The 10817-nt window shown below is 54.2% G+C and overlaps 1 protein-coding gene across 1 annotated transcript in view; it reads left to right on the forward strand.

The window, feature by feature from the left end:
* Nucleotides 1-10817, forward strand: part of ADGRA2 (adhesion G protein-coupled receptor A2) — a 46194-nt gene that overhangs the window by 15001 nt on the left and 20376 nt on the right. Inside the window, exon 2 of the mRNA XM_017536389.2 lies at nucleotides 2493-2564. Coding sequence (XP_017391878.1) covers nucleotides 2493-2564 — 72 coding nt within the window. The remainder of the gene's footprint in view (nucleotides 1-2492; nucleotides 2565-10817) is intronic.

Genomic DNA, 10817 nt, shown 5'->3' on the forward strand with positions numbered 1-10817 from the left:
AAGAGCGAAACTCCGTCTCAAAAAAAAAAAAAAAAAAAATATTGGGGATTTGGGAGGTGCAGTTTTTTTTGTTTTGTTTTTTGTTGTTGTTGTTTTTTGAGACTGGGTCTCACTCTGTAAGCCCAGGCTGGAGTGCAATGGTGCCATCATAGCTCACTGCAGCCTCCAACTCCTGGACTCAAGTGATACGATCCTCTTGCCTAAGGCTCCTGAGTAGCTGGGGCTACAGGCACCATGCCACCATGCTAATTTTCTATATTTATTTATTTATTTATTTTGTAGAGACGGGGTTTTACCATGTTGCCCAGGCTGGTCCTGAACTCCTGGCCTCAAGCAATCTACCCACCTCAGCCTCCCAAAGTGCTGGGGTTCTAGATGTGAGCCACCACACCCAGCCCCTTCTCCAACATTTAATGTAAACTCTGGAGTATAGGAGGGGCATGAACTGGGGGTAGAGTGAGGCAGGCTTTGATTTTAAAGTCAGAGCCTATCACCTGCCAGGCATGATGGCTCGCACCTATAGTCCCAGCTACTGAGGAGGCGGAGGCTGGAGGATCCCTTAAGCCCAGGAGTGAGGCTGCAGTGAGCTCTAACTGTGCCATTGCACTCTAGCCTGGGTGACAGAGCAAGACCCCATCTCTAAAAAAAGTTGTTTTTAATTTTTTTTTTTAAAGAACCTGTCACCACTCAGAGGCCACCCCAGCCCCACCAGGGCCTGATAAGACCTTTAGAGGCCTCTGGAGGCCCTAAGAATGGCCAAGATTATGATTCACCACCACCCCATGTATGAAGTGAAATAAAACTACCGTAACCCATAAAATGACAATAAAAGAGTTCATAGAGGCCGGGCACAGTGGCTCATGCCTGTAATCCCTGCAGGCTGAGATGGGCAGATCCTGAGGTCGGGAGTTTGAGACCAGCCTGACCAACATGGAGAAACCCCATTTCTACTAAAAATACAAAAAAATTAGCCGGGCATGGTGGTACATGCCTGTAATCCCAGCTACTCGGGAGGCTGAGGCAGGAGGATCACTTGAACCCAGGAGGCAGAGGTTGCGGTGAGCCAAGGTTGTGCCATTGCGCTCCACGCTGGGCAACAAGAATGAAACTCCATCTCAAAAACAAAAAGAGTTCATAGAAGGTCTAGTAGCCCATATAATGACTACTGTGATGTACTCTGTGTGTGTGTAAGCATTTTGGAAACCCAGCCAACCTACCAGCCTACCCATGACTTCCCACTGAGAAATGTCACCATTGGCCGGACCATCAGGCAGGGACTGAACGGGTGGGAGGGATCTATCTGGAGTGGGGAGAAGGAAGGAAGGAGATGAGGTCTCCACCCCTCCCATGGCCCTAGAAAGCCCCCTTTCACGCTTTTCCATGCTTCCCTCCATCCTGGCCACCGTATTCTCCACGAGCCAATGGAAGATGGAGCAGCTGGAATGTCAGCCGTTGGTGTCTCCCCACTGCCCCGGTCTGTTCACCCACCACTTCCAGGAAGCTCTTCAGCTCTTCTCTTTGCCAACTCCTCGTGGGCCTTGTTCCTTCCCACTTCCCCCTCCCTTCCAGTCCAGCCTGGAGGCCACCCGCTCAAGAAAAGGCCCAGGGCTTGCACCTCTGGCCTTCCAGGTCATTTCTCTACTCTTGAGACCAAAGAAGGGAGACCCTTTGCCTCAGCCCAGGCGGGGCAAGAGTTTGGGCTGAGAGGCTCATTAGAGCTTTCTAATAAGCAATTAACTGGGGGATGAGCCCTTTGGCTGGCCTGGGTCTCCCTCCTCCCAGCAGGGAGCTTGGCAGAGAAAGGCTGAGTGGGTGGGCGGAGATGAGACACTCGGTGTCTCTCAGTCGCTTGGGGCCCCTTTCCTCCTCCCCTAAATATAAATGAATAAATAAACAGAACCCGAGGGGGCAGAGCCTGAGGCTGAGGCCTGGCTTCCCCTACACTGGGGGCTCCATTGGCTTTCTGCCAAGGCTGCAGAAGGCTTGGGAGGCCAGGGTGCAGCCACTGTATGCTCAGGCCCTCTGAGATGGGGGCCTGCGAGGTCCTCGGCTCACAGGTGAGAGTGTGTGCGGTCCTGACGAGGGGCAGCTCCCGCCTGCTCCAGACCCGCCGGGCATCCTGGCCCCATTCAAGCCATTCTCCCCAACACTGTCCTAGGGAGACTAGGCAAAGGGCTTGAGCAAGGATGGCGCTGTGGAAGGCAGGTGGGGCACCGGGGTCAGCCCTGTGGTTCCAGAATGGAAAGGGGGCATCACAACGTTGCCCACACCTGCTCAGACCGCCTCCCCACATGCACACAGAGCCCCACGTCAGAGTCAGGCTCGGGGGAGACTCAGGTCAGGAGGGTCTCTCTGCCGGAGTAGAGGGTGGGGCTGCTGCCTGGCACAGCTCCAGAGGGCGCCATCGACACAGACACAACGTGGCCCAACCAGTGGTGAAAGCGGATGCCCAGCGGGTAACAGCACCTTCTCCTGTCTCTCTGTCCCTTCAGGCTCTTGAGCAACAACAAGATCACGGTGCTCCGCAACGGCTCCTTCTTGGGACTGTCGCTGCTAGAGAAGCTGTAAGTGTTGGGGACGGTGTGGCGGAGGTGGGGGTTGGTGGAGATGGCAAGAGGTCACCCCGGGTAGGAGGAGGAACGCTGGGCGCTGAGTGACTCCAGAACCTGCCAGCCGAGCAGGGCCCAGAGTTAGACCCACTGGGACCCTGCCCAGCTCTTGACCCACAAGGAGAGGCCAGAGGGGCGCTGGTGTGGAAGCAAGAGACCAGCTCCTCCGCCAGCCACGGGGAGAGAAGCGGGGAAGCCTGGCCGGGCCAGGCGGGGAGGGGGCTCCCAGAAGCTCATTAACGCTCTTTAATGAGCAATTAGCTGTGAGGGCCTCCCCCTCAGCTGGCTCCCCCTCCCAGCTGGGGGCCCAGCATTAAAGGGCTGAGGGCGGCTTAAAGCGACTGACTGTGGCCCCTTTCCGCCTTCCCTACAAACAAATCAACAAACAAAGCCCCAAGGGGGCTGAGGGTGGGGAAGGCCGTTTCCAACCCTCTCCCCTACTCCAGCCCACCCCACCCTGGTTCAGAGCTGCCTGGGCAGCAGCAGCCATCAGGCCGGCCTTGGGCCTGTGGCTGCCAGGGCCCCGCTAGCCCACCAGAACCTCCTTCCCAGAACCATGGCCCCTGTGTCTGGTGGGGTCAGCTTGGGAAAAGGGTTATCGAGGAGTAGCTGGTGGCTGTGAGTTGTTAGGGAAATGGGGGATGCAGAAGCCGTGCCCTCTCCTCGCAGGGAGAGTGTTCACGGGGCTGGTGGAGAGGTAGGGTAAGGCCTGGGTGGGAGGCCTCACTCGGCCATTTGGGCCAGTCATGAAGCTGCCAAACGTGGAATGAAACCCCTCTCTCTAAATCCCCTGCTCTGTCGCTACACTCCAGGGCCTCAATCTGGACCACAGCCCCAGGACCTTGCCCCTCCACAGAGGAGGCCTTGTCCCTCCACCTCTCCCAGAGCCTGACTTTTGGTTTCTCTATGCTCCCCCACCCCCACCCCACAGCTCCTCTCCCATCTTTGCTCCCATCCTTCTAGGCGTTCCCAGTTCCTCCAACAGGTCCTTGGCACCTCTAGCACCATGTTGCCCAAAAGCTTTGGGTCAGTGCAATGGGAGACACAAAAGAATAAGGTGTGACGGGGCTGGGTGTGGTGGTGGCTCACGCCCATAACCCTAGCACTTTGGGAGGCCAAGGCAGGAGGATCACGAGGTCAAGAGATTGAGACCATCCTGGCCAACATGGTGAAACCCTGTCTCTACTAAAAACATAAAAATTGGCTGGGCTTGGTGGCACGTGCCTGTAGTCCCAGCTACCTGGAAGGCTGAGGCAGGAGAATCTCTTGAACCCAGGAGGTGGAGGTTGTAGTGAGCCAAGATTGCACCACTGCACTCCAGCCTGGTGACAGAGTGAGACTTCGTCTCAAAAAAAAAAAGAAAAAGATGTGACGCCTGCTAGAAAAGAGCCCAGGCAATTGCAGTCCAGGGCAGACCACAAATAATGCCATGTATATTAGAATTAAGCAGACTGGAAGCTGGGCACAGTGGTTCTGTAAATCCCAGCACTTTGGGAGGCCAAGGCTGGAAGAATCGCTTGAGCCCAGGAGTTCAAGGCTGCAGTGAGTTACGGCTGTGCTACTGCACTCCAGCCTGGGTAACAGAGTAAGACCCTATCTGTTAAAAACACACACACATAGGCTGGGCATGGTGGCTTGCACCTGCAAACCCAGCACTTTGGGAGACCAAGGCAGGCAGATCACTTGAGGTCGTTCAAGATCACCCTGGCCAACATGGTGAAACCCCATCTCTACTAAAAATACAAAAATTAGCTGGGTGTGGTAGCATGTGCCTGTAGTCCCAGCTACTCGGAAGGCTAAGGCATCAACAGCCGAGGTTGCAGTGATCTGAGATCGCACCACTGCACTCCAGCCTGGGCGACAGAACCAGACTCCGTTTTCACACATACACACACACACACACACAGATTGGGGCTCCTGTCAGGTTCAGCCTGAGCGACAGAACCAGACTCCGTTTTAAAACACACACACACACACACACACACACACACACACGCACACACACAGAGATTGGGGCTCCTGTCAGGTTCAAAGGAGATGTCAGCTAAGTCCAAAGGAGTGTTCACAGTTAATTGAGACAGTATGGATGTGACATGGTGTTGAGATCTCTCACCATGACAGCAGTCTCGTGAGGGAGCCTGTGACACCCATTTCACAGTGGAAGGGGAAGCCGCTGGCCCCAAGCCCCCGAGGCTGGGAAGAAAGAGTGATGGCCTGGCTGGGTTCCTGGGAGTGGGAAGGCACAAATCCCATATTTGGGCAGAAAGGCAGAGCAGGCTGTCTACAAATCTGGGACAAGCTTGGGAGAGCATGGGGACCCGGGATGGTGACAGTGACATTCTCACACAGCTCCATGACCAGGTCCCCTGACCATCTGCTTCGTGGCTGGCAGACAGAGTGGTCCTGATACAGAGAAAGGGCTGCCACCAAGCCGCTTTCTAAAACTCCCCTTGGTGCCAGGCATGGTGGCTCACACTGGTAATTCTAAAGCTTTGGGAGGCAGGCAGATTGCTTGAGCTCAGGAGCCCAGGACCAGTCTGGGCAATATAGTGAGACCCTGTCTCTAGAAAAAAAATTTTAATTAGCCAGTCATGGTGGTATGCACCTGTAGTTCCACCTACTCAGGAGGCTGAGGTGGGAATCGCTTGGGCTAGGGAGGTTGAGGCTGCAGTGAGCCATAATTGTGCCACTGCTCTCCAGCCTGGGCGAAAGAGTGAGATCCTGTCTCTCTAAATAAATAGGCTGGGTGCCATGGCTCAAGCCTGTAATCCCAACACTTTGGGAGGCCAAGGTGGGCAGATCACCTGAGGTCAGGAGTTTGAGACCAGCCTGGTCAACATGGCAAAACCCTGTCTCTACTAAAAATACAAAAATTCGCCAGGCATGGTGGTGCATGCCTGTAATCCCAGCTACTTAGGAGGCCGAGGCAGGGAGAATTGCCTGAACCCCAAGGCAGAGGTTGCGGTGAGCAGCGATGGCGCCATTGCACTCCAGCCTGGGCAACAGTGAGACTCCATCTCAAAAATAATAATAATGATAATAATAATAAATAAACAGAAATAAAAGCCCCCTTGGGTGCCAGCAAAGAAGGAAAGTGGCTAAGCATTCAAGAGCTCTGCGTCCTCTGCTGAGTCCGGGCTTGGTCTTGGCGGGCTGAGTCACAGGAAACCAGATGTCCTTCCAGGGGTCTTTGGAGTAAGGCAAACGAAGTGGCCTCTTCAGTCCCTGCCCTGCCCGTCTCGGGCTGGCACCTCCCGCAGTGGCTCTTCCTCCTACTCCTTAGCACAAGCAAGCGGGTGCTGCTCAGTGCCCCTGGTGGCCTCACCGACATCTCCCCTTCTTCAGCCTTGCCCCTTTATCCTCGTCCTTCTGAGAGCATGTGCACCCCGAGCATGGCAGGCAATCAGAAGAATCAGGGTAGCAGCAGCTCTGGAAAGGCGGCATTTGGCTGGATGCTGAATCGTGTGGTGTGGGAGCAGCACTAGAGTAGGAATTCCAAACGCTGAGTCCCAGCTCCTGTTCTGTGCTGGGCACCCCATCCATTCATTCTACAGGTGCTCACTGAGCCCTTCTATGTGCCAGGCTCTGTTCTAGTCATTGGGAGTGAGCACAGGAGACCAGGTGCCTGCCCTTGCAGCCCTTACCTCTACTGACAGGACCCAGAAAATAGCAAATAGATGTGTGGTGTGTCTGAAGGCCTAAGTGCAGCAGAGAAAAACAAGGCAGAGTAAGGAGAGAAAGTAAGAAAGCCAGGGGCGCTATTTTATGAATGTCAGGAAGGCCTTGCTGATGACATGCCTGGATGAGTCAGGAAGCCCGGAGCACTCAGGAAGGACGGAGAGAGCAGGCACTGCCAAGGCCCTTGGGTGCAGGGAATGCCTGGTGAATCTGAGAAACAGAAGGGCAGTGTAAGCAGGCAGAGCGAGCCAGGGGGAGGTGGTAGGAGACAGGTAGGGTGTGATGCCAGGGTGGGCACTGGGGTGGCCTTCGATTCCTCATTGTCAGAAGGTGGGGGTAGACAGGGTGGTTTGGGAGGCACATTATGGATCTAAAATTCTACAATCGTTGGATGCGTATGGGACACCCACAGCGCCCATAGGGAGACAATGATCACAGAACGCAGTGACAGGGCCAGGCTTTCCCGAGGAGGGGCCATATGGGCAGAAGGGTGCACTGTGGCAGCAGGACAGGAATGGCGCCTGTTCAGGGCTAGAGGAGCTCAGGGTCTCCAGCATGGTCACCTGATCACTGCTGTATTTATACATATGAAGGCTTTTTTCTTTTTTCTGTTTTGAGACAGAGTCTCTCTCTGTTGCCCAGTCTGGAGTACAGTGGTGCAATCTCGGCTCACTGCAACCTCCACCTCCCAGGTTCAAGTGTTTCTTCTGCCTCAGCCCCCCGAGTAGCTGGGATTACAGGCATATGCCACCACACTGGCTAATTTTTATATTTTCAGTATAGATGGGGTTTCACCATGTTGGCCAGGCTGGTCTCGAACTCGTAACCTCAAGCCTCAAGTGATGCACCCACCTTGACCTCCCAAAGTGCTGGGATTACAGGCGTGAGTCACCGAGTCTGGCCACAAAGACACTTTTTAAAAAAGAATTGATTCACATGATTGTGGCAGCTGGCAGACCCCAAATCTGTACAGCAGGCCAGCAGTCTGGGAAGTCAGACAGGAGCACACGCTGCAGTCTTGGGGCAGAATTTCTTCTCTAGGAAACCTCAGTGTCTGCTTTTTTTCTTTTTTCTTTTCTCTTTTCTTTTTTTTTTTTTTTTATTGAGATGGAGTCTCACCCCGTCGCCCAGGCTGGAATGCAGTGTCCTGATCTCAGCTCACTGCAACTTCGCCTCCCAGGTTCTACCAATTCTTCTGCCTCGGTCTCCCGAGTAGCTGGGACTACAGGCCTGTGCCACCATGCCTGGCTTATTTTTGTATTTTTAGTAGAGACGTGGTTCTACCATATTGTCCAGGCTGCTCTCCAACTCCTGTCCTTGTGATTTGCCCACCTCGGCCTCCAAAAGTGCTGGGATTATAAGCAAGAGCCACTATGCCCAGCCTTCTGCTCTTTGGACCTTCGGCTGATTGGGTGAGGCTCACCCACAGAATATAGGACCGTCTTCTTCACATGAGGTCAGCTGATGGAAGATGTCAACCACATCTACAAAATACCTGCACAGCAACATCTAGATTCGTGTGTGATTAAACCACTGGGTACAATAGCCTTGGCCAAGTTGACACAAAACTAACCATCACAACCACTATCCCCCCAGAAGGAGAGGGCCCTTGGGTAATGCAGATGCTGGGCCTCCCTCCTAGAGATTCTAATTCATCTGTCCCGTGAGGCCTGGGAAATTTTTACACACTATGCAGGCGATTCTCATGCTCATCCAGGGTTAGGAGCCAGTGGGCAAGATGACCCCTAGACTGAGGGCCTATTCATCAGGAATTCGGGCTGGCATGTAGTTGGTGCTCAGGAAACACTGATCCCTCTGTCCTGCTGGGCTCAGATGTCTAGGCTTGGGCAGCTGAGGCCATGGCAACTTAACATCCCACAGTCTGTGAGCAGCACGTCCTGTGGGAGGGTTGGGGCCCAGTCTGTTAACTGAAATGGAAGGTCCAGGCTGTTGCAGAACGTGCCTGCATGGCCTCCTTGGCTGAGAGCCCCTTGGGCTGTGTGTATGTGGGGTGGGGGCAGAGAACTTGTTGGCCAGGAGCTGGGCATAGATCTGCGTGGTGTCTGTTTTGCAATGCTGGGTTCTGAGGCTAGCATGGGCAGGGAGGGCAGGGAAGGGGCCACAGAGCGGATGCCCAGTGGGAATGTGTCACAGATGATCCTGTGGAGGACTTTGGTCCAGAGAAGCTGGGGATGGGGGCGGAGATGGGGGGACACACTTCTATCAGCCAAGTAGGACAGACAGGAAGACCCGAAACAGGGCCCCATAGAAACACCTCCTGGGCTGGCCAGGGAGTGTAAAAAAGGCCCGCCTGGCACCTCTGGGCCCTCTCTCCCACCACCCTTCGGCTCAGCCAAGCCTGTTTCTTGCCCAAAAGAAAGACTTTTGGGGTAGAGAGGAGCTGGTGAAAGAGCGGCGGACTCCATCCGGTGTGAAAAGCAGCCTGGGGTAGAATCACCTCTCCTTTTTTTTGAGACGGAGTCTTGCTCTGTCACCCAGGCTGGAGTACAGTAGCATGATCTTGGCTCACTGCAACCACCTCCTCCTGGGTTCAAGCGATTCTCCTGCCTCAGCCTCCTGAGTAGCTGGGATTACAGGCACCCGCCACCACGCCCAGCCTCATCCCTCCTCCTTTTACCTTTTGGTGCCTCTCCCAGCCCCGGGTGACTCACCTGGAAAATGGGGCTATGAGGAGCTGTTACAGGAAGAGAGGAGGAGTTCCTTACACAGAGTGCCGCCCCCCCCATCCCCCACCGCAGCACAGGCTTCCAGTATGTGGCAGTTCTCTTCCCCTCTGAAGAGTTCCCACTTGTGAGATGTTACCCTGGGGGCCTGTCGTTTGCATAGATATGCCTAGAGTTCCCAGCCTTGGGCAAGCAATTGTGTAATAAACGTGCTCCAAGTACAGCTGGTGATTCATTCCCCAGGATCCCCCACCAAGCACAGGCAATGGGGAGCAGCCCCCCAGGACTTTTCTGGGAGGCTCTGAGGGTGTCAGTCACAGTAAGATACCTCTAGACCAGGCACCGAGCTGGCCCAGGGCAGACAGCCCCTAGGAGAGGCCAAGGGAGCGAGACTGTGTGCCTGCCAGCGTGTGGGTCTGTGTGGGTCTGTGTGCCCCTGGAGTCTGTGCACAGCTAAAGGAAAGAGCCTGGGGAGGGGAGCCCAGTCAGCCCCGGGATGATTTGTCATTACTTAATGAGATTAATGAGCCCCGGGGGCTGGTATGCAGGGGTGCCGAGGCGCTCATTAGAAGCAGATGCTCATGGGAACGAAGGCAAGTGGGGGCCTGAGGGTGGAGTGCGGCTCACCCCACGCCAGGTGGCTTCCATTAATCTGTGGGCGGGGCCGAGGGTGAGGCTGCTGGGCTCCGTCCCTCCTCCCTTCCCCGTCCCCAACAGCCCCCGGGGGGCGGGGTAGGGAATGCCGCTGAGAAGCTGCCCTGGACTCCGGCTCCACTGAGACCCAGGAGGGAAGGCTGATGGGTTAAGGGACAGCCCTCTTGTTGGCCACAGTGGCGCCCGTGCCTGGCATGGAGTACGTGCTCAATAAATAAGCTGTGGATTGTTATCAGAGACAAGAGGGGCCTGAAGGGTGGGACTAGAACCTCTCCCTTCCTCCCCTAGACACTTCTATACCTGCAGGGGTGTCCTGGCCCACTTCTCAGCCAGCCCCCACTTTCTAGTGAACCCTGGAAGTCTTGTAGGCTCAGGGAAGGCCGTTTTGTGGGCTCCGAACCTATAATTTGGTTTTCAAACCCACAAGCAGGGAGGTCTGTGGGGGGCCAGAGGGATTTGACTCTCTGCCGCCCCACCCTGCCTGTATGTGGGTGTACACACACACATACACACACACACACACACACACACACACACACGGTCATAAAAACGCATGCTCTTTAACGGCTCTAGTGAGATATAATTTAGTGCCCTAAAAGTTCACCCGTTTTAAAAAAGCAATCCAATGGTTTCTAGTATATTTTACAGAATTGTGTAATCATCACCATAATCTAATTTTAGAACATTTTCATCATCTGCAGAAGAAACCTTGAATCATTAACAGTCACTCCTCATGCCTCCACCCGCTCTTCCCCGGGCCCAAGCAACCACTACTACGCTTTCTGTCTATAGATCCACAGATGTGCCTGTTCTGGACGTTTTATATAAATGAAATCATGCAATAGGTAATCTTTCGTAACGCGATTCTTTCAGCATCATGGTTTCAAGGCTCGCCCATGCTGTGGCATGTATCAGCACTTTGTTCGTTTTAATGGCTAGAAAATATTCCTTTGTACGATGACACCACTTTTTGTTTATCCCTTCATCTCTTGGTATTTGGGTGGTTATTACTTTTTTTTTTGACAGACAGGGTCTCACTCTGGCGCCCAGGCCAGAGTGCTAGAGCGCAGTGGTATGATCATAGCTGACTGCAACTTTGACTTCCTGGCTCAAGCAATCGTACTGCCTCAGCCTCCTAAGTAGCTGGGACTACAGGCACGCACCACCATGCCTAACTTTTTTTTTTTTTTTT

This window comes from Cebus imitator, unplaced genomic scaffold (genome assembly GCF_001604975.1).
Source record: "Cebus imitator isolate Cc_AM_T3 unplaced genomic scaffold, Cebus_imitator-1.0 Scaffold5, whole genome shotgun sequence".
Taxonomy (NCBI): Eukaryota; Metazoa; Chordata; class Mammalia; order Primates; family Cebidae; genus Cebus; species Cebus imitator.